Raw genomic sequence first — 20,102 nt, 5'->3', positions numbered from 1 at the left:
CAGAGGACAAGAATGGAAACAAATGGCCACGATAAAGGACAAACAAAAAACAGACTTTTTTTTGGCAGCAGAACCATTAACTCTCCATTCTGTGCTCCTTCAAGGGTGGGTTTTACCTGGAGTTTAAAAAACCATGGCCAACTCCAAACACAATATATAACAATCCTTAAATAACATATAATCAAAATAAAATCGAGATTACACAGGATTCAATCAAAATTAAGATTATAAGTGTTACTTTAAGCAATTTCAAACCAGCAACATTTCCTTAAGCAGGTTTTTCCAAGCCAGTGTTTCATTATGCCACCATTAAAAGATGTTATAAATGTCAAGCTTTCACATCTAGAGATGCACTGTGATGCACATTCACCTCTGATTTTCTTCCCTCTCAGCTGGAGTCAGCATCTTCTTCTGTTTCAGGTGTTCTATGACAGCATTCTGCTTCATAACCACCTGTAGGATGATACAGAATCCAAAATAAAAGATGAAACCTTGAAATACTTTTCACAGTATTACTGGGAGAACCAGGACATTTCCTAAGTTAAAGAAAAAGAGTGTTATTTATTTCACTCAGTGACAAAATAAAGCTGATTTTATCAGGGGAGCAGTGCTTGTTTAAAACAGTTATTTGAAAATTGGAAAAGAAATTAAAAACTAACATCCCACCACCACCAGAGTAGGATATTTTGCTTATGTCAAGTTTAAACCCAGGGTCTAAATGTGAATTGACTGTATTTCCTCAGTGACTGGTTGTTTTGTTTTAAAAATGGTAAGAGTCTAATGTGTCTATTTTTTGGTTTTAAGCCCTGCAGCCATCCAACAGCTTTTCATGTCAGTTTTCAGGTTAATGAAAGTACTGCACAAGTGTTCTGACCATCAGCTCTCCTGGCTATGACCTGCCTTTCCTGAACTGAGAAGAAAGATGGATTGTCCCAGCAGCCAGTGGGAAGCTGAATCAAGGTGACAGAGGAATGTAAACATGGTACAAGTGACTTGATGTGCTGAATTAACTCAGAATATTTAATTAAATGGCCAAAAGCAATCCTGCACTAACTCTGAAAGAATCACATTAACTGCCTATCAAATGTATTAACATCGTTAACAAGAACAGGCATTTAAAATGAGCTTTGTTTAATTCATTAAGGATTAATTTCCTTCTGTTAACTTTACCTGTTTCTGGATAATGTCACTTTGATTAGAAGCCTGAAGGGTGTGCTCACGTTTAATTTCTATCTGTTGCTGCTTTTTCTTCTGTTGCTGCTCCCTGAGCTGCTGAACTCTGTGCAGCTGCTCCTGAACACTAGCTGCTTGCACTGCCACCACACTCTGAATCTGCTGAGCCTGCCCTGGGCTGCTCTGCTGGATGTGAATGGGGAACTGCAGCTTGATCTGCTGGGGCAAACTGCCTTGTATCTGAGCCACCAGCCGGGACTGCAGCTGAGAGAGAACTTGCACTTGCTGCTGAAGCTGAGGCACTGCAATAACTTTGGTTGGAGGCTGCTGAAGCTGCAGCTGAGGACGAGCTGGGGGTTGCCCAGGAACCCGATTTAAGCTCGGCAGGGCGAGCTGCCGGGTGGGAGCAGGGGGCTGCAGCGGGCCCGGGTCGTGGGGTGGAGTCTGCACCTGAGCTGGTTGCTGGGCCTGTGCTGGGGACTGGCCTTGGGGCAGGACCGCGGGCTGTGGCTGCGTCGGGGCTGGCGCTGCAGACACTCCTGGAGCCTGGGCCGGGCACTGAGCCGCAGATTTGGACGCTTGTACTTCGGGAGGGAGCGGAGAATCACCGGGAGCTGCGGCCGGAGCCTCGGGCTGGCCCGGAGCCTCGGGCGGGGGCACCGGCGGGATCTGCGCCGTGGCCTGGCACTGCTGCTGGCTCTGGGGCTGCCCCTGAGCCGCTGCCACTGCTGATGCTGCCTGGGCCTGCAGGGCCTGCTTCTGCTCCCCTGCACCTGGCAACGAGCAAAACAAGCGTTCGTTAACTTCGGATGGCACATCCACGAGCCCGGCCCATTCAAACCCCTCAGAACCACTGCAAAGCTCTGTGCAGAAATTCAGCAGACTTTGCAACACACTCCCAACAAATTTACTGTAATAGCAGACCATCTCCAGCTGCATGGAAACTCCCCTACAGCTGAAATGGAAGCCTTTTTTCTGCTGAGCAGAGCAATGCTTACCCGAGGTGGAAGCAGAAACCGTGGTGGTGGTTGTGCTGGCTGTAGTAGCAGCTGCTGGGAGTGGGGTGAAAAGGAACCTCTGAATTGTACCATTTGGCATAGCTGCTTGCATTAGCTGTTGTCCTGGGCCAGGTATTACAGTCACACCCTGAGGGATTAATTGTAACTGCCCAGTAGTTTGACCTTGTCCCTGAATTACCACAGTTAAGCCTTGACTGCCACCCTGAGGAAAAAGTTAATATTGATGTATTAGTGATACAATTCTTAGACAGACTTCGCTGCAAATCAGAACAATTAGGGGTTTGGGTTTCAGAATTCAATACTTTTACCCCATACCATATTCCCAACACCCAAAACTAGCACCTGAGATCATGAAATACTAAAATACACTTTCAACAACTCTATCATCAACAGATGACTGGGTTGGAGTGACACACTTTGTGAACCCACAGTAGAGAGTGAGGTCCCTACAAAAATTCTTCTGTGTCTTTGGTGTAGCAGCTCACAGAATCCCAGAATGGTTTGGGTCAGAAGGGACCTTAAAGGTGATCTCCTTCCACCCCCTGCCATGGGCAGGGACACCTTCCTCTAGCCCAGGTTGCTCCAAGCCCCATCCAACCTGGCCTTGGACACTTCCAGGGCTGGGGCAGCCACAGCTTCTCCATCAAACCTGTGCCAGGGCCTCCCCACCCTCACAGCAAAGGATTTCTTCCTAATATCTAATCTAAACCTGCCCTCCTTCAGCTCAGAGTCTTGTTCCACATAAAAAAAAGTGTCACCTGGCAACCAGCAGCCTGTACATTACAATCATTGATACATATTATTTATAATTTGTAGAACAGGTATTGTGATAACTCAATGAAGTCTATTTTTACCCTATGCTCGCCTCTCAACTTATTTCTTGCTGACAGAGCCTCATGATCTCAGTAGAAGCTTAAAGAACCTTTTCTTCCTTCACCTCCAGATACTGTAATTTTTTCTCTGAGACTCTCAATAACATGAATGGAAACCAAATCTGAAGGTCCATGAAACAGGCCCTGCAGAATAATTATGTCCCTTACTGCTACTAAAGACTTTTTTCCACACTTGCTAAACAATCCTGATGCCAGTCAGCTTACTGGGGAATCCAACAGGAAGCAACAGTTACAACTTTGCAGACACTATTCAAGCTTCTTTCAGTTTGTAACTATACCAGTGGTCACCCCAAATGAAGGTGACCCGCAGATTCCAGAGCAGACGCTGAAACCCAAAGGCTTGGGGGGTGTCAGCACAGCTGCACAGCCAGGGCTGGACAATGTTTTACCTGTCCTTGTGTGAGCTGGGTGAGCTGGGCCATGGTGAGCTTCACCTGCCCCTGCTGAGGGCGAGGGGGCTGCGAGGGGGGCTGTGGCTGCACCGCCTGGGGGGGAGCTCCAGAACTCGGGACCGTTTTCTGCCCAGCACTGGAAGGAGCTGTGCTGGTGCCAGAAACTGCTGTGGAGACAGGCTGACCCCTGATTATCTGAGTCACCACTTGCTGTGTCTGACCTGTAAGACAACAATTTGAGATAAGGAACACGTTTCCAGCATCTGAACCGTAAGCACAGCAAACCTTCCGTGCCCAACCTGCAGCGGGATGTGATGGTGATCAGACAGGTGATGCAAACACTGCAGTTTGCACAGAAATTTTTTACCTCACAAACCATTTGTCTGGGTGATTGACTGAAAAAAAGTCTGCAAAATGTTTTCTGTTTTAATCAAATTTGCATACATAGGGAGCACTTCAGACACTTAGCATCTTTTTTTGCTTTTTCTTACAGGCAAGCTTTCTCAATGCAGAGTTACTCTAAATGTTTTTAGTTTTTTCAGTTCTTTTTTTTTTTCTCAAATGAATGGACTTCTCAAAAATAAGTACTAGATTTCCCCAGTGTCAATGATGAACCACACTGACAAAGCCTGCAACCAACACATTCAAAAGCCAAAAAAAAAACACAAAAAACAAAAAACCCACGCATAAGTTAAAAGTCAAGAATCAAAAAGAGGGACATGATGATACAGAAGGAGTTTATAAAGAAACAAACCAGGGATTGCACACTAGAAATTTAAATAACAAAGTGAACCTACTGGCTGGAAGAATACCTTGTTGCACCACTACAGGGGTTCTGATGATGGTCTTGCCAAGGGTGGACTGCTGGAGTGGTGTCCGGATCACTGTCATCCCAGGGCGGAGCGGCGTCCCTGGCACCACCTACGGGCACCAGAGCGGAGACCACGTGTAAACTTGGGAAAAAAACCCCTGGGATATGCCCTGAATTTTATTGTGTGTGGGATTTGTGGGTTTTTTTATTTAAATATAGTAAGAAATAATAAAACAGAAGCAGACCCAATATTTTTTCACCTATGCCCACACTGCTTTACCAAGCTCAATTAGCTTTTCCAACTGGAGAGAATTGTTGGACCTCCTTGGAAAAAAACATTGAAAAGCCATTAGACAGAACTTTTGATATCTGCCAATAACTTCAAAATCTTGGCCCCCACATTTCTTTTTTTTTTGTTTCTGGAGTTAAATAATCAGAAAAACATCTTACTTGTGAAGTGCTTGTTGTTCCTAATGTCCCTGTGGTGTTTGGCCTAATGGTTACAGTTGCTGTCCTTGGCTGGAATGAAGTAAAGGTTTGACTTGCACCTGTGGTTGATGGAATGATACCCAATACCTTTTGCTGAACTTGAACCACACCTAAGCAAAGAAAAATGGAGAAGTCATTAATGACAGAATGGCCAGAGAAAGAAACCAGTGCAGCTCCAGGATGGCATTTACAACTCGGGCTCCAGGTTTCTAGAACACCTCTGAGCCTTTCAACATTTCCTGGGAGAGGCTTTGTCTTTTTTGTGAAAAGAAGCAGCGTGATACTTTGTCAACAGTGCAACTACATTTTAAGTTAAGAAACAGGTATTTTAGATAAGAATAAGGAAAATGTGAATCTTCACAAAGAAGTCCTTGCATTGACAGGGTGCCACAAATTAGTGTTATACAACCATTAAAAGTTACAATCTGATTAATTTCAAATGTAGGAGACCACTTTAAACACCTTCCACCTACAAGCTTGTGGGGTTGAAGAAAATGGGCAGTTTTTCTCCTGTCACCTAAGAAATTCCAATGCAAAACCAGCAGCCTTCATGATTTGCTCAGATATGAAGCATAATGGAGACAGAGAATTGAGCTTTGTATATACACAAATATCAAAATATTCAGTCCTCTTCTTGAGCTAAAATGAAAAAATGCTAATCTTAGTCAGGATCCAAACTCCTGCTCATCAGTGAAGAGCAGCTGTAAGCATTAATAACTAAAAACAGCAGGTTTTTTTTAATGAAGAAAGCTGTTTTGTTGATTTAGATAACATAAAAAAGAGCATGCTTCATTCCACACTGTTCAAAGTAAAGCTCCTAATTTTGCACTTAGAAATGCAGAATAATTTACAGGCAAAAAAACCTTGCATTTTTTCCCCTTACAGACACAAACAGGCAACACTGGGGGGGGGGGGGGAGGGAACAAGCTCTAGAAACTTGTAATTATCCCTATAATTTTTCCCCCTTCAAGTCACAGTTGGGCAAATAGTGTCAATGGCGAATTAATCAGCAAGCTGGAATACATTTGAATTGAGTTCCCTTTCCCTACCTCCTTGAGTTGATGGCACATTGACGGCAACAATCTTGCTGTTTGCAGGGAGTGGCAGCTTAGTTATCACTTTCCCTGCCATCGTTACTGGGCTGCCTGAGAGCTGGAAGGTCTGCCCTGTGCTGGCCATGCTTGTGGCTGAGGTGGCAGCTGTGCTAGTGGCTAGTGAGGCACACAGAACAGGTAGGTTTAGAGCACAACAATTAGTCAGTGAAATGAGTGTTGTTTTTTTTTTTTTCAAGTATGAAACAGTAAACTACAGGATGGTTTTTACATTATTTGTTTCTTTTTCTTTTGAATGTGTCATGCTTGCTTTGGTAAAGGTTCTGGTTGGTATGGTACACCACAGAATGATTGTGTTGATGATTACTAGTACAACTGTCAGGAATTCATGAGACAGCTCAGAAATAAAGACTTCCCAGCAAAGAAAAATGACACAGGTACAATCTCAGAAATGTTCTCGTGGCACAGCAAGAATCAAGAGCAAAGATAACCAGCAATGTCACAATGCTGTGTGTTCTGGAGAAGATGGGGAGTTTATAGGATGTGATGTTATAGGATGAACTCCAGCATGTTCTTCCCATGCTAAATGGCCACTTACCTGTTGAAGATTGGCCTTGTTTAACCCAAGTGGCAAAAGTCTGGTGGAAGTTCTTGTTCTGTTGGAATGTTACTGTGGCTGGAGAACCCACTTTAGTAGTCAGCACTACTTTGGTTCCCGTGGGCACTGGGCCTGCCAAGGGCCCCACCACGACTTTCTGGGGAGTGGACACGGTGGTGGCAGTGCTGCTGGACGTGGTGGCTGCAGCCACCACCCCCCCTGCAGGGATCTGCTTCTGCTGCTCCAGCCGTTTCTGGGGGTTTAGAGAGAAAATTGAATAAAAGGGATAATGAGCATCTTCAGATTTTGCAACATAAACACTGTCTCTACCCACTATGGAAAAACAAAGGACTCTGGGAGGATTTTAGCTCAAATTGTAGAGGATTGAAGAACAGGCTCCCTGCAGAACTCCAGCTCTGCTCAGAATACACAGCCAGAAACTTTCCTTACAGCAACTTTAAAATCCCTGGCTTATGTTCATTTCACTGCACATTTTACTCAAAAAACCCCAAAATATTAGTCTCAAATTAATCAAAAAGGTTAAAACTTTGAAAAATATCCATTTATGTTTGGTTTTGACCATGTGTGTACCTCTAATGTCAGTAAGTGGCACATCATCATCAACACAGAGTTTACTATTTACAGTCCTAAATTCAGAGCTTCCAGCATGTTACAGAAAGAAACAGATTGTATCATTCTACTTCACCATTAGGAATGCAATTTTAAAAACTATTCTTTTAAATGTAAATCCAGTTTGCAGCCTGCTCAAAAGAATTAGGTTCAAAATCCCTTACCTTACCCAGACACCTTCTGTGCTGGAACTGTTGAGAAGCTACATTTAATTCACAGAGCCCCCTTGTGAAGGGATAGCATCAGTAAGCTCTTCTAGACATTTCAACTAAGCTCACATTTTTCCCTTTGCCACTGGAATTATCTCTGTATTTATTAATTTAAATTCCAGTGTTTGGTTAGTAGTGCAGTAATGGCCATTTAATTTCTTCAGGATGATGAAATGAAAGGAGTGAGTCGGAAAAAAGCACAGTTCTTAATAATGTCTGTGAAAGACCAACGTGGTGCTGGGCTCCCTGATTTTAATTGCATCCATTTATATATAAATACATGTACATATCTCCATATATTTAAATAAAATTATCAAGGGGCTTCACCCAGCCAACTTAAGACAGAATAAAATCAAAAGATTCAATTTGATTGAAGCATGAAATGCAGCTGTATCCCAAGAAAGCTGTATTCCCAAGAAAGCTGTATTCCCAAGACAGCTTTCCATTGCACACCAATGACCTTACCTGGAGATTGGTGCTTCTCAACCTTAAACCTTTCTAAAATGTTATAAATTAGGCAGGAAAAAAAAAAAAAAAGGCAATCCAACCCAAATCTTTGCTTTAACCCTGTTCCAAAATAACAAATGTACAGTGGCAGCAGCATTGGTTGATGTTAGTCTGCAGTTTTCACTGTGTGCAAAACGGTGTGAGATTAAGGATAAAGTTAATTTCCCACTTGTAACACATGTGGTGACCAATTGCTGACAGGTGGAACACCAACAGCTCCCCACCTGCTGGGCAGCCAAACGTTGGTGTTTTAGCTGAGCCTCCAATTGGGCCTTGAATTCCTCTGCCTTCTTCTGTTCACTAACCTTAGCCTGTTGTTCAACTGCCTGTGCCTTTTCCTTCTCCACCCTGCCAAAGACACAACCAAGAGTAAGTTAAACCACCACAGGAAATCCCACCAGAACAACTGTCAAGACTGAAGAGCATTGCCAAACTGGTCATGGCTTTAAAACTGGCTTTTATGATTGATCTGAGACTGCACACAACCTATGGAATAGCATTAATGTAAAATTATTCTTTCCAAGAGACTGAAAAAGGTTGTTGCCAACTCTTATCATAAAATAATGAAAATATCTTATCACTTGTATATTCTCAGGCTGAATTTACCTTCACTTTACTTGTACACATTCATTTTCTTTGCATTATAGAAGTATTTAACACATATTGTATGTAAAAAGTCATGCCAAAAGCAGCCTAATGCCTTTCCTGGCATTACAGAAAAAACCTTTTAGCATAAACAGTGATGAGTTCATAAGCATGGAAAAATTAACGTAATAGTTCTAACAAATCTGTAATATCTGCATAAATGAGTTTTGGTGCCAGCAAATAGTTTAGCTTTACAACTTAAAGCCCAACCATCAAAAAGGCACAGCAAAAATATAACAGAGATGTGCTTTTAGTGATCCCAGTGACCAAGTTTGTGTTCTCTGGTGGGAACTTCGATTTAACAATCACACAAATTAAAGCTGCTTTCTTTAAAAAGCTCACTTGAGTTCATTTACCTTTCAGCAAATGCCCTGATCTCCCACAGTTCCAACTCCTCCTCTGCTACCCAAGTTTCCATTATCACAGGGCCTGTTTGCTTGGGTGTTTCTGGCCTTTTTGGCCTGAGGGCACTCGAGCGCAGTCCCTTCCTCTGGGGTGTTGGAGTTTCTTTGGAGAACAGTCAAAACACACACATTAAACTCAGTGGCAAAACCAAATAAAAGTGTAAACCAAGATTCAGTGTCTTTTTCAGTCCCATTTGATGAACAGGGAGGCTTTTCAGCTTCAGATAAATCACCTCCCTTTGTCAATGCATCATTGTTCCCCCAGGTGAATGAACAGCTCACTCAAGCTGTGTTTGCCCCCTCGATGGTCTGAATGAACCCAAAGATCCAGTTACCTTAATTTCTCTAGGAGATTACAGGGAGGGGTGAAAATGTCTAAACAAACATACCTTTTGGAGCCTCTGGGACACCAATGGGACAAATGATTTTTCTGATACAGTACTCTGACCGGATTCCGTAGGGACCGACGTCTCTCCTCTTGATTATTTCTGTCGTCGTAATTTCAGTTTCAGTTGTTTCTACAACAGATTAATCCCAGCACATTTAGTAACAGCAAGAAACAAAGCTAAATCTATAATCAATAGACTCAAGGTAAAGAAAGAGAAACTATTAAGGATTGTTGCCTAAAGGAATTCAAATGCCACAGGTGCCTTTGAACCCTTACAGAAACACTCAAAATTAACAGCAAGGGCTTTACAGAAATACTCAGAATTAAAGAGCTGCATTAAGAAACTCAGAAATTTCGAGTAATGATACCTGTCCTCGTGGTTCCTCCCCCAGGTGGAGCTTTTGCTGCCATATCATCCCACTTGAGACATGCCCAGAGCAATCTCAACATCAGGCTCACCCCAGCCAAGGATTTGACTGTTTGGAGTCGGTACCTAAAAGACAGAGTAGGAATTATGCCTTAAAATCAGAATATGTTTAAAAATACCCACCCAAACTAACAGGACAAAGGTTTTCCATTCTACTTTTACTGAACAATATAGAAAATTATTGAATGATAAAATTTGCATGTTTTGGACACAAACGTGTATTTCACTCGTATTTTAAAATTCAATTAATTTCATCATGTCCTAAACTTTTCCTCAAAAATGTAAAGTATGTACCTCCAAGTGATCCCAAAAGTTGGCCTTGGGGATGGATATGGCCAGATATCCAAGGCAGGCTTTGCATTGTAATTGAAGTAGGGAACCTCTCTGATCCCTCCTCTCCTGGCCAGCTTTTTTAAGTCATCATTGGGCAAAACAAATATGCTTTTTTTACTGCTTTTGGTGACAAATTTTCTATAGGACGGTAAGGCAGTTCCAGAACGAGTTTTTTTGGGTTTTGCAAACTTCATGAGCTTCACTTTGTCTTTTGTGGAATATTCCTTGCTGACGGTCATGGAAGTCACCAAGGTGCCCTCCGGGGTGGTCAGGGAGTCGGTGACTGTTGTCGTAACCACTGTTTTACTGTGCTCCTGGACAGAAATGACATCAGTGTTGCTGTCTGTGGCTGGGGTGGTGAGCTTGGTTACAGTGGTGGTGGTGGTTACAGTGGATATGGCACAGTTTTCTGTAGATGAAACGACAGTGGTTTTCTCCTCACTGGCAGCTCCGGTCTCGGCCACCTTAAACACCGTTTTGGATTCCGTGGACACAGTCGAAGTCGTGGTGGTCACCTCAGTAATAACAGTTTTTATTTTGCTCTCTCCATTCATGTTTTCCATCTGGTGTGTCTGGACACCGTTCTGGTCAGCGCAGTGCCCGCTCAGGCTCGACTCCTCACACGAGGCCACGGCCGACGGAGCGACTTTGTTCTCCTCAGCGACCTCGGTTTCCATGGACTCTGCCTCACTGCTCAGGGCTTTTTCTTTACAGACAGTCTGTGCTGGTGAGGAAACAGAGCCAACACTGGCAGATCTCTCAGGAGAAAGCTGGTTTTCTTCAGTTTTCTGCACATATTTGGGAACTTCATCCGGTGGCTGAAGACTCTCTCCAGACTCAGGCTCGGGTGAACTCTGCAGGTGTGACTTTGAGTCCACGTTATTTTTGTCCTTTGTGTCCTCTGCCATGATGTCCCCATTCATGAATGGCTTTACTGAAGATTCCTTAAAAGCCAATGGTTTTATTTCATGTTCTGGGATGGATTTATTGATATTATTAACTTTGGGTTCAATATCACCCCCTGCCTTAGCTTCACAGGTGGCTTTCACTGAGCACTCATCATTTGACAAACCTTTAATGTCACTGTCTTTCCCATTCATTTGAAATGATGATTTTTCTTTTTCTACATCTGCCCCAGTTTCTTCATCATTATTATTCTTTCTGTCAGTGTTCACATTTGTCTGATCAAGGTATTTGTTTATGGTACTTGTTTCCACTTTCAGTTCCTGACCTTTCTTTTGACCATTTGCCTCAGTTAGTTTGGAGCTCAGTAAATCCTCATTAACATCTACCCCATCCATGTGCTCCAGAGTTTGACTTTCGAGGTTTCTTTCAGAAATCAGCCCTGATTTAAGCGGTTCTAGGTCTTTGTTAGCTGATTTTTGGTGAAATAAAATCTTCTTTTCAGATCTACCTTCTGTCTTTACAGGAGGAATTTCTTCCTCCATTTCGCTTTCTTGAGAGGTCGTTGTTTCCATATGGCTTTTTGTCATACAATTGTTTTCTGGATCTTTGCTCTGCTGCTCAGAATTCCCTTCTGAATCTGGTTTTTCAGGAGTGGCCACAGCATCTCTTCGACTTTCAGGTACCACTGGCCCCAGGTTTTCGAGTTCTCGCTGAGATACTCTGCTAACAGGTAGTTTTTGTTCCGAAGGTTCTTCGTTCGTTTCTGAAATGTCCCATTTGATTTTGCCTTCTGCACTGGTTTGCTTCAAACCATCCACCAAAGAACTCTCGGACTCTCCAAGAGCCTCTTGCCCTGGACACTTCTCAGCAGTTGTAGGCTCAGGGTTGTTCTCTTTACCATCGTTGTGAATGGAGCTCTCTCCTTCAGAGGACTGAGGTGAGTCCTCCTCCAGTAGCTGCCCCTCTCCTTTGGACAGCCTGTTTGCCAAAGGTTCATCCTCCTCACCAGTTTTGGTAGAGCAGATGCTGCTGATGGCCAAAGAGTCCTGCTCTGCATCTTCAGGTTGGGTCTTATCTGACATGTAGGTCTGGTCTTGGGAAGAAATGTCAAACTGGCCTCCTCCTTTCCCTTTCCTCTGTAGCTCATCCGTGTTTTTCTGGGGGCTCACGGGTCGAATGCCCCCAGTTTTAGCACCAGCCTCCAGCTTCATCTTCTCCAGGCGCTGTTTTTCCTCCAGGGTGAACTGTTTTATTCTCCTCTCCAGAAGTCCGTCCAATTTGGAGGATTTTACTTTCCTTTTGTAGCAAGTCCTTAAATGAAAGCCCTCACTGACATTGATTATATCCAGCTTACAGTGACTGTCCTCGTCTTTCAGGGAGGATTCAATTTTCACATCATCTACATCCATAGGTTCTTCCTTGATGACTTTATCATTTTCACCATCGATTTCTTTTTCCGCTGTGAAGAAGGAACAGCTCTGAGTCAGTGAGCCCCCAAACTCTTATTTTCACATTAAGTACTAAGAAATAAACACAACTTTTAGCATATTAATAGACTTGGGGAAAAAAAAAAAAGGAACAAAAACTTCAGACACTACTACAGTGGATAATAAGCAATCATTTAACTGAGACACTTTGATGTCTTGACAAAATGTGTTACACAGTTTTTCAACAGTTATTTCTGAGGTTCTAGGCTTTTAACTGTGTAATGATTAGGGAGCTTTACAATAAGATTATCACCTGTGCCTCTTGCATGATCCAAGTTTTCAGAAATTGTATCAACTTCTAGTTTTTCTTCAGGCAACTTTTCTTCTTTCACTTTCTCCAGGGTTTCTGAAACATCTGCTTTGTCTTTTGCTTGCCCCTCACGAGAATCCTTTGCTCTGTCTTTCTCTGGTTTTACCTTAGCGGGCCCTTTTCGTTTATCCAAGTTGCATTTTTCCTCTTCGCTCTTTGCTATTAACAAATTAATTATTTCAATTATTCAGAATATTTTAATTTTTTTTGGTTCACTGCCACATTTTCCTGTGTGTCAGTTTACCTCTCCAATCACTTGCACATCACTAGTGAAACTCAGAATTAAGTAGGCAGTGGTAACACCACAGGTTAAACTTAGTGCAATATTGAATATATACACACCCCCAATATTTCAGATGTTACTTTTTGGTTTTGATTTTCTACACAATTTTGATCTACCTTTAATTTAGACAAGCCTATGCAAAGCTGTGCAAATACTACACAAAAATTCATAACTGAAACAATTTAATGTAGCTATTTGTGACAACTGACAAAGATCAGCAAATACCCACAAAAGCTTCCCTGGAACATCATTCCTGAAAGTCTGCACAAGAAATATCACATACAGATAATTAACTGTAATTAAACAAAAAATAAATGTGTAAGCAATGCAAACACTTACTTGATAGCAATTTTCTGTAATTTGCATTAGTATTTCCTGGCAGTTTGGGCATAAACCTGTGCACATGGGTTTTACTAATCCAGCTCCAGCCACCATACCCTGTTACTCTGTATTCCTCTCCTTTCTGCTTCCAAACCTGTCAATATATTTTAAAATAGTAGCATTAACGATGCTATTTGCTGCATTATTGTTTACATTTAAAAACCAAAGATGAATTAAAAAGAAAACACAACTAAAAACTTTATTTTACAGACTTCTGAAGTATACTTGTGAAATAACGTACTACCTAAAATTAAAGATACATCTGCTGATAATTCAATTGATTCTATCATAGTAACATCTAAAAATCTTATTTATTTAATGTAATAGTGAGAATCTGCCTAAAAGCTGAGAGATTATAGCAGTTTTTGAACCAACCTGTATGTTTGGTACAAATAAATGCAAAGCAACAAACCACTCCAACAAAAGCAGTTAATATCATTTACAGGAGAATCTCGAGAGGTTTCTGCAGTATTACACATATTTTTAAACAGAAGAGGACCCCACCTGATGTTTGACAGGAAATGTGTACTTCACCCACGTGGCTTGCTGCATGGTTTCCTCTTCCTCTTGTTTCCTCTCTTTTTTTTTCACTTTCTCCTTCTCTTCTCTCTCTATGGCTGTCATTCGGCGTAATCTACCCCCAAAATTGAAGTGCAGTTAACAACAGCATCTTGAAGTAAATACAAGGAGCCAACAGCACACAGTCCCCCTTTAAAAAGCTTTAAATATCTGAGGTTAAGAGGAATGCCCAGTGTCAGCTTTTATGCATTACTTGCCACAGTAACACCACTTTTTTGGGCTATTCCAGTAAAGCAAACACAGCTGCCTGCAACTGTTTCTAACATCAGACACCTCTATTTTCTGCTCCTGTGACACAATGAGAGACAAAAACCAGGCTCCACTGAGCAGAGAGTGTTGAAATTTGCTTTTCTGCTGTCCCAGAGTTTTAGCACTTGGAGACTGTGGCTCAGATAAAACAAACACAGCAGCAATGACACCATAAAAATGCTGTCATGCCTTGTCAGTGTTTCTGGTTGAAATAAAGCACTTCAAGGGTTGAATGACTAACTTAATTTAAACATAATTCTTCCAGGCTTAGAGGAACTAGTAATTGTAAGGCAAAGTAAATTCTCACATTCAAAAGTATTTTAGTATGTATTAATTTTACCTTGTGTGCCCCAAAGATTCCCTCCAGATGGGCAGCATGACAACTGGTTTAATTGCACACTCCAGTATAGCCAGTGCTAGTGCAAATTCCCTGGGCTTGCTGCACATCTGAACAGCCTTAATCCAGTTAGACCTAAAGTAGAAAGCAGAGTAAAACCTGACACATACCCAGGCACTAAAACAGTACACTGTGTTAACAGGTTTAATGGCAGGATAAAGACTCCTGTACTTTAATATTTTAGTCAAATGTACAATCCTTTCAGCCAGCCACCATAAACACACATTATCTTATATTTTAATCTACTGAAGTGCTGATTTGAAAAAACACAGACCGTTGCTTATTAACACTGCAAAAACGCACGTAAAACAAGAGAACTTGTATTTCCATTTCTTAATTTACCTGTGGGAAGCCCAGTTGGGGTGAAGGAAGGATGCTGGGATGTTGTTTTCCAGCTGAATAATGGTGAGCCTCAAGGTGGAGATGGTCAGGACTTTGGAGCCGTGCACGGAGCCGTTCCACTTGAACTCCCCCGCTGGGCTCAGGCAGAATTTATGGGACAGGTGGCGTCTCTTGTCGTGGTCCTCCCTGTGCTGGTGCTTGTTCAAGGCAAAGGAATTGGTGGCATATTGGTTGTGATAAACTCTGTACTTCCCCTCCTGCCCCAGCTTGAAGTAATTGTTCATGTTTGCTTTGATCACAACGTCCTTCTTGGTGTTCACTCGGGACACTTCGCCTTGGGAGTTCACAACCAGAACCTTAAGAAAGAAACAGGGATTTTAAAGAGGCACATTTAAGTTTGCAATATTTCTGTTTGTTTATTTATGATTATTTACTTATGATTTGGGCTTTAATTGTCTATCTGTAAGAGAATAAAAATACCCTGCCTCATTTTGCAGAAGCAAATAAATGTTAATCCAACATACTAATATTTGTACTCCATCACTGATTGTAAACAGAGTTAGGATATCACCAGGATCAACTTTAACATTAAAAAAAGCACTATCCAGGCTCCACAGTCCAAACAGGAACCTGCTTTCCTGCTCTGAACTGTGCCTATGGAGGGGGTGAGAGCTTTGGGAAAAAGCTTCACTGAACTCACTCAAGCTTTCTGAGAACCCCCTCCCTGGTACATCCCACAGTTCAGACACAGAGCAGAGCAAACAATGATCTTGGACCTGGTAAAACATGGCATGGCTAAAGTCACTGGTCCAATTTGTTTGTCAATACATACACTAAATGCTTACTTCCCTTGGAAAAAATCAGTTAACAAAAATAAAAGTAATACACCAAACAACATGCAACGAACTGCAACGAACTCCCAGCAGTCAAACACTTCCTTCCCGGACAAACTACTTGAAAAAACAAGAACCAAACCAAACCACCAAAAACCCAACAGACAAGCCCCAGTGATACAAAACATTTATACCAGGGCATTGGGTCACTGTCAGCTCACTCTGTAGAGAGCAACCAGGAGAGCACAGCCAAAGGACAAGAAGAAAAAAAGCTTCCTGGGACATTACAATGTCACCATTTGCTAATCCATTATTACTGCTTTTCATGTACCTCCATTGCCTGCCAAAATCACTTTCTTATTTTTAAACAAAAATTTATTATTATTTCAATAAATTAGCATTTTTCTAGAACGTTTTTTGTACTCCTTTTGAGTTTTCCAAGGCGGGCACAAACCTCTCTGGTTTCTTTAAATGACTTATTTGCTTCCTGTGCTGCAGCAGCAACTTGCTGGTTTTTCATCTGGCTCAGTTTGCTGTCTGGATTCCTCAGCCTGGTGAGCATTCGTGTAGAGCCTGCTGTGCCTCTTCCTGCTCCTGGAGAATCACTCCTTTCACCATTTGATTTCTCTCCTGCCCAGGAGAAAAAAAAAACAAAACAAAAACAAAAACAGGCTTTTAAAACAAACTTCCAAACTGGGAGCTTGCTGTCGATGTATACAGGAGTTACAACGAGAAGGAAAAGAAGCTTAGTGAAGAGAAAAAAATGCATAAAGTGAAAGTTGGAGACATTATTATTATTATTGTTGTTATTATTACCTATGTCCTCTGAAGTCTGGGATCCCCTCTCTGCATTTTCAGCATCCTCCAGAGTCCTGATGGAGTCGTTGTGCTCACTGCCACTGCTGCTTTCAGCATCTGCCTGGGGAGGTGCAGCAGCCCCACTGCTGCTGCTGCTGGGGATCATCTGACCAGTTTCTTCTACAAAAAAACAACTTCATTTTTAGCTGTTTGTTTGGTTTTTTTAATTGGATCAATGCCTCTTTTTTTAAGCTTTAAAACTTTTCACCAGAAACAGTCAGGTGAACGTGTTTTGCTGGACTGGAGGGAAGCACTCATAAAAAATTCATTCCCTTCAGAGCAGAGTATCCCTCAAAGTGCTTTTTGTTCTGTTTCAAGCAGTTTCAGCTCTGAAGAACTGAAATTCATCCTTGTGTTTAAGATACATTCATATTTCATCCAAGACAATTTTTTTTTTTGCTTACAGAGAACCCTCTACTGAGACTCTGCATTTAGAATTCAGATTCCATCAGATCTGGTCTTCCTGCAGCTCCCATGATTTTCCTGTGTGCCACCTGTCCCTCAAAGCACACACCTTTCAGCTCCCCCTGTTTAGCACAGAGTCTTTGACTGTCTGGCCTTCAGCTCATTAATCCTGAGGGATCTCCCAGATTTCAGTTCAAATAATAAAGACTAATATCCAAATTACATTTTAACAGGGATGGTGAGAGATGTTCTCATCTAACTTGGCATTTTACTCTGATTTTCCCCCTGTTTGGGGGAGCTGCCTCAGTGATCCTGATTCTGGTTCAGCATCCTTCCTCCCTCTGAAAGGAGAGTCTCAATCTGGAATTTCACAGTAGGAACACAAGCATTGTGGTGAATATTGTAAATTAAACACGAGGAAAAACCCTCTCCACACACAACTTTCCTACAAAAAAACAGCCCACTAATTTAAAACTAAGCCAGAAGCTTTGGAAGGAGAAAAGTACTTGTGGAAGTATAATAAATAATGATAAATATATAAGTGAATCTTTAAAATAAAACACAAACCCATAAATGTGTCTGAAACAAAATTATAGGATATGGATCTTTTCCATTAAACCTCCATTTAACAACTTGAAAAGAGAATAAAAAATATGAGAACAGGTAAAAATATATTTGAGGGGTTTGTCTCATGCATTAAGACATTTTCTGTACTCAAAGGGTGTGTTATGAGGCTTCCAGATTACAGATTAATCTTAATTTTCATTTTGTCCTCCTGTTAAGAAAGTCTGGTACAAGGTTGGGATGTACTGATTTTCACAAGTTCAAGAACTACAATCTGTCCCTGCATGGAAAACTGTTTCTGTAGGAGGGAAAACAGTTACCACCACTTTTTAAAAGAAATTAAACCCCTCATCATTTGAACAATAATCAGCTGTCTAGAACAACATTTGGTTATCTGGGAAATCTTGTACAGAAAATAATTCTAAACGTAATAGAAAATAATTCTGATAATTTAAATTACCTTTAGTCAAGTCCCATTTATTCCTAAAGCAAAAGTTTGATTAGATTTCTTTTTTAATTAAATAATATATATTATGTCATTTGAATTGTGACATGGCAGAACAAAACACATTAAAACACAAGAGCCCCTGTGCTTATAATTCTTCAGTCTGTTTAAAATTCCTACCATGGCAATTTTAACCTGGAATGAAACTCCTTTCACACTGAATGAAAATGTTTTGTTTGTTAGTAATTTATACAGTAAATGAGAGGTTAAAATAATAAACAAGCCAGTAGCAAATCAGAACTCGAAATGAACTCTGAGAGGACACCAACAATCATCATGGACCACTATGGGAAAATAAAATGTAAGGAAAAGAGCAAATAAAAAGCTGAGCCAGAGTCATTCTTGGGAAGGCATGGAAACAATGCTCACGTGACAGAGGATTTCAAGCACCACTTGCAAGAAAATTAACTCTGAAATGTTAATAATGACAACGTAGCAGTAGAGGATGGCACTGCAAGCAAACAGCATGAGTGATATACACTGGGAATGGTTTTAGTGGACAAATCAGAGAGAGAAACTTCACAGATTGCCCAAATTACAGAGGCATCGGTACCAGTGCCCTCTGTACCTGAGAGTTCCAGGGGGGGCTCTGCTGCCACCTTCTTCTCTGCCACGTTGTTGCTATCAAGGCTTTCTGACTGACACCCCAGGTTCTTCCCTTCAGGGCAACTACTGTCTCCTGCAGAAGGATTTGTGGTGTTGTCATCAGTGCTTGGTGTCACAGAGTTACTTTTATCCCCAACGACTGCTGCCTCTACAGTAAAACCACAACAAAACTTTAGGGATATTCTTTATCGTGCCTTCCGATGTCATTTGGCATCATCCACAGAAAGCAACTTTGTGCAGCAGCTTCGTTTGGGTGATAATGCTGAAAAATATTGAGCTTTTTTTGGCTTTTCTTTCCCTTTTTGCTGGGAGAGAATTGTCTCAGAATCGAAGAGCAAACCCACTGTGATGAGGAAAAAGTTAAAAGTGAGGTCACGTGGCTTACTATAAACCTGCTGATCACAACCTGGAAGTGCCTCCTGCACCTCAAGGCAGGGGATCTGGAAGCTGTGTAGGAGCAGGAAAATTGGTGAAATTACTTAACAAGAAAAACAACTGCAAGATGCAAGCACGAAGGAACTGTCAAATATCACCTATTACAAAAGTATCTTAGAGAATCATATCAAAAAAAAAAGCATCACATTCACACCTGGAGAAATGTGAAGCTCTTAAGTAAAGATTCACTGCACTGAAATGGAGCTGCTCAAGCACAGTCAGATTTGCTTTACCTTCTGTTTTCTCTTTTTCCACATCTTGCTCATTCTGTGTTTCCTCAATTTTCTCTTGGTCTCCAGATTCTTCCTTGTCTCTCTCAGCATCTGGCTGGTCATTATCACCATCACTCTTGGCCTTTTCTCCTTCATCATCTCCTGTGTTTTTATCTTCCACTATTTCTCCTTTTCTTGCTCTGATGATGTCCAAAATTTCATCTACAACAGAAAGGATGTTGTCACCAACAAATAAACCACCACCTACAGAGCCACAGAGCACAAATAACACTCCATAAATCCTGCTTCTGACAGGAAATAAATTCAAAGTGCAATTTTATTCCCATCCAACAAAACATCCTTACCATTTGCTGCAGAAAGGAAAGACTTGTTGTTGCCCCTTGCTTTGTTTGTGAGGTCTTCTGTCACATCCATGTGCCGATGAACCTCCTCCCGCATTTCATCCAGGGTTTTGCATAGCTCAGCTTCCCAGTAATCTTTGTCCAGGCATTCAATCAGCTCTGCCAGCTGGATCTTTGTGCTGTAGTACCAGATTTTCTTATCCTTCTCACTTTCTGAATCTTCCTCTCTGTAGGAGTATTGAAAAAATATTCGTTTGAAAATATCTGGGTGAATGACAAAGATGAGTATCAGGTTGCTTTCTGCAGAGAAACTGTTACAGAACTGTTACATTCCAATACCTGAGTGTGACCAAACAAATCACATGTGGACATTTTATGCACCCAGTTTAATACTAAATATCCCTTTCTTGCTTCCTTC

At 41.6% G+C, this 20,102-nt stretch overlaps 1 protein-coding gene across 12 annotated transcripts in view; it reads right to left on the bottom strand.

The window, feature by feature from the left end:
- BPTF (bromodomain PHD finger transcription factor) overlaps window positions 1-20,102 on the bottom strand; it is a 48,994-nt gene that overhangs the window by 11,541 nt on the left and 17,351 nt on the right. For 4 of the 12 annotated variants that reach the window (XM_050318973.1, XM_050318978.1, XM_050318980.1 and 1 more), the window contains exons 3-25: window positions 19,688-19,911; window positions 19,344-19,544; window positions 18,638-18,823; window positions 16,554-16,715; window positions 16,192-16,367; window positions 14,905-15,260; window positions 14,506-14,637; window positions 13,842-13,971; window positions 13,296-13,431; window positions 12,617-12,832; window positions 9,932-12,335; window positions 9,579-9,703; window positions 9,212-9,340; window positions 8,775-8,925; window positions 7,998-8,121; window positions 6,428-6,680; window positions 5,827-5,988; window positions 4,739-4,887; window positions 4,275-4,398; window positions 3,475-3,698; window positions 2,172-2,394; window positions 1,624-1,946; window positions 371-453 (exon numbers count right to left, since the gene is read on the bottom strand). In XM_050318973.1, coding sequence (XP_050174930.1) covers window positions 371-453; window positions 1,624-1,946; window positions 2,172-2,394; window positions 3,475-3,698; window positions 4,275-4,398; window positions 4,739-4,887; window positions 5,827-5,988; window positions 6,428-6,680; window positions 7,998-8,121; window positions 8,775-8,925; window positions 9,212-9,340; window positions 9,579-9,703; window positions 9,932-12,335; window positions 12,617-12,832; window positions 13,296-13,431; window positions 13,842-13,971; window positions 14,506-14,637; window positions 14,905-15,260; window positions 16,192-16,367; window positions 16,554-16,715; window positions 18,638-18,823; window positions 19,344-19,544; window positions 19,688-19,911 — 6,393 coding nt within the window. Of the gene's footprint in view, window positions 1-370; window positions 454-1,170; window positions 1,947-2,171; window positions 2,395-3,474; window positions 3,699-4,274; window positions 4,399-4,738; window positions 4,888-5,826; window positions 5,989-6,427; window positions 6,681-7,997; window positions 8,122-8,774; window positions 8,926-9,211; window positions 9,341-9,578; window positions 9,704-9,931; window positions 12,336-12,616; window positions 12,833-13,295; window positions 13,432-13,841; window positions 13,972-14,505; window positions 14,638-14,904; window positions 15,261-16,191; window positions 16,368-16,553; window positions 16,716-18,637; window positions 18,824-19,343; window positions 19,545-19,687; window positions 19,912-20,102 lie in introns of all 12 variants that reach the window. The other 8 variants (XM_050318971.1, XM_050318972.1, XM_050318970.1 and 5 more) reach the window with 7 other exon arrangements.

This window comes from Myiozetetes cayanensis, unplaced genomic scaffold (genome assembly GCF_022539395.1).
Source record: "Myiozetetes cayanensis isolate MyiCay16 unplaced genomic scaffold, myiCay2020 scf22, whole genome shotgun sequence".
NCBI lineage: Eukaryota > Metazoa > Chordata > Aves > Passeriformes > Tyrannidae > Myiozetetes > Myiozetetes cayanensis.
The sequence above is the reverse complement of the archived record's forward strand: the minus strand, read 5'-3'. Positions and strand labels throughout refer to the sequence as shown.